The 1,057-nt window shown below is 47.2% G+C and overlaps 1 protein-coding gene across 4 annotated transcripts in view; it reads left to right on the top strand.

Annotated features, from left to right (window-relative positions):
• LOC108694404 (zinc finger and BTB domain-containing protein 6-like) overlaps positions 1-1,057 on the top strand; it is a 62,509-nt gene that overhangs the window by 38,008 nt on the left and 23,444 nt on the right. Inside the window, exon 5 of one of the 4 annotated variants that reach the window (XM_018203844.1) lies at positions 717-1,016. The exons of 2 other annotated variants lie outside the window; for them this stretch is intronic. In XM_018203844.1, the coding sequence (XP_018059333.1) occupies positions 717-1,009 (293 nt within the window). In that variant the 3' untranslated portion in view covers positions 1,010-1,016. Of the gene's footprint in view, positions 1-716; positions 1,017-1,057 lie in introns of those variants that run through there. One more of the 4 variants, XM_018203847.1, reaches the window with a different exon arrangement.

Genomic DNA, 1,057 nt, shown 5'->3' on the forward strand with positions numbered 1-1,057 from the left:
CGGAAAACTTTTAGAAAAAATAAAGGAAAGAAATTTAGAAAGGTAGGGAAGCAGGCAACTTAAAAGAACTCGGGGACGACGAACGCGCGAAATTAACGAGAGTGAGATCAGGATCGGAGGATCCAAGGATACAGAGGGATCTTATTTGCATCTGCGAGGAGTTAAATGTTCGACGACCCCAGGGGACTCAAGACCTCGGGGATCTTAGAATCCAAGGATTCGAGAAGCCGAGTATCTGTAGGTTCAAGATTCCGAAGATCGAATGTCTCAAGATCGTAGGACTCGGTGATCTAGAGAGCTCAGAATTTCAAGAATTCGAGAATCCAAAGATTCAAAGACCCAAAACCGGGGGATCCGTCCGCAGTTCTGGTCCGTGGATTCGAGGATTCGACTTGATCCTGGAATCCGAGAGACTTCCACGGAGTCGAATGCCCTACCCGAGTATCCAAGGATCCGACGACCCTCGAAAAAGACGCTGTAGAGCCAAACAAGAAAAAAAAGTATCCACGTAAAGTACCACAAAGCGAAAGCAGCACGGAAACGGCATAGAAATAACAATAACGTAATCACAAAATAACATGACGAAAAAAAAAATCAGATAAAATAAGAACGGAAAAAAAAGAAAAAGAGAGAGAAACGAGTCGTCGGCGACCGGGCGACTCGCCGCGTCGGGAAGCCAACAGTTGAAAGTGACTTGTCTTGTGTTGATGTTGCAGGTTCAAAAGCCTGGCACATGCGGCTGACCTTTGACCGGGTGCCAGGCGGCTGCAACCTTCACAGGTGCAAGCTGTGCGGCAAGGTCGTGACGCACATCAGGAACCACTACCACGTCCACTTCCCCGGCAGGTTTGAGTGTCCTCTCTGTCGTGCCACGTACACACGTAGCGACAACCTGCGCACGCACTTTAAATTCAAACATCCCGAAGCGAGAAAGATCGATCTTAATGATTTCATGACGGGCTCGTTGGCGCTCTCAGCGAGCAACGATACTATGAACACGCTATCCTAAAAGACGCCGGAAGAGACAAAAAACAAGATAAAAGATATATATATATAT

Source organism: Atta colombica, unplaced genomic scaffold (assembly GCF_001594045.1).
Source record: "Atta colombica isolate Treedump-2 unplaced genomic scaffold, Acol1.0 scaffold12, whole genome shotgun sequence".
Lineage (NCBI taxonomy): Eukaryota > Metazoa > Arthropoda > Insecta > Hymenoptera > Formicidae > Atta > Atta colombica.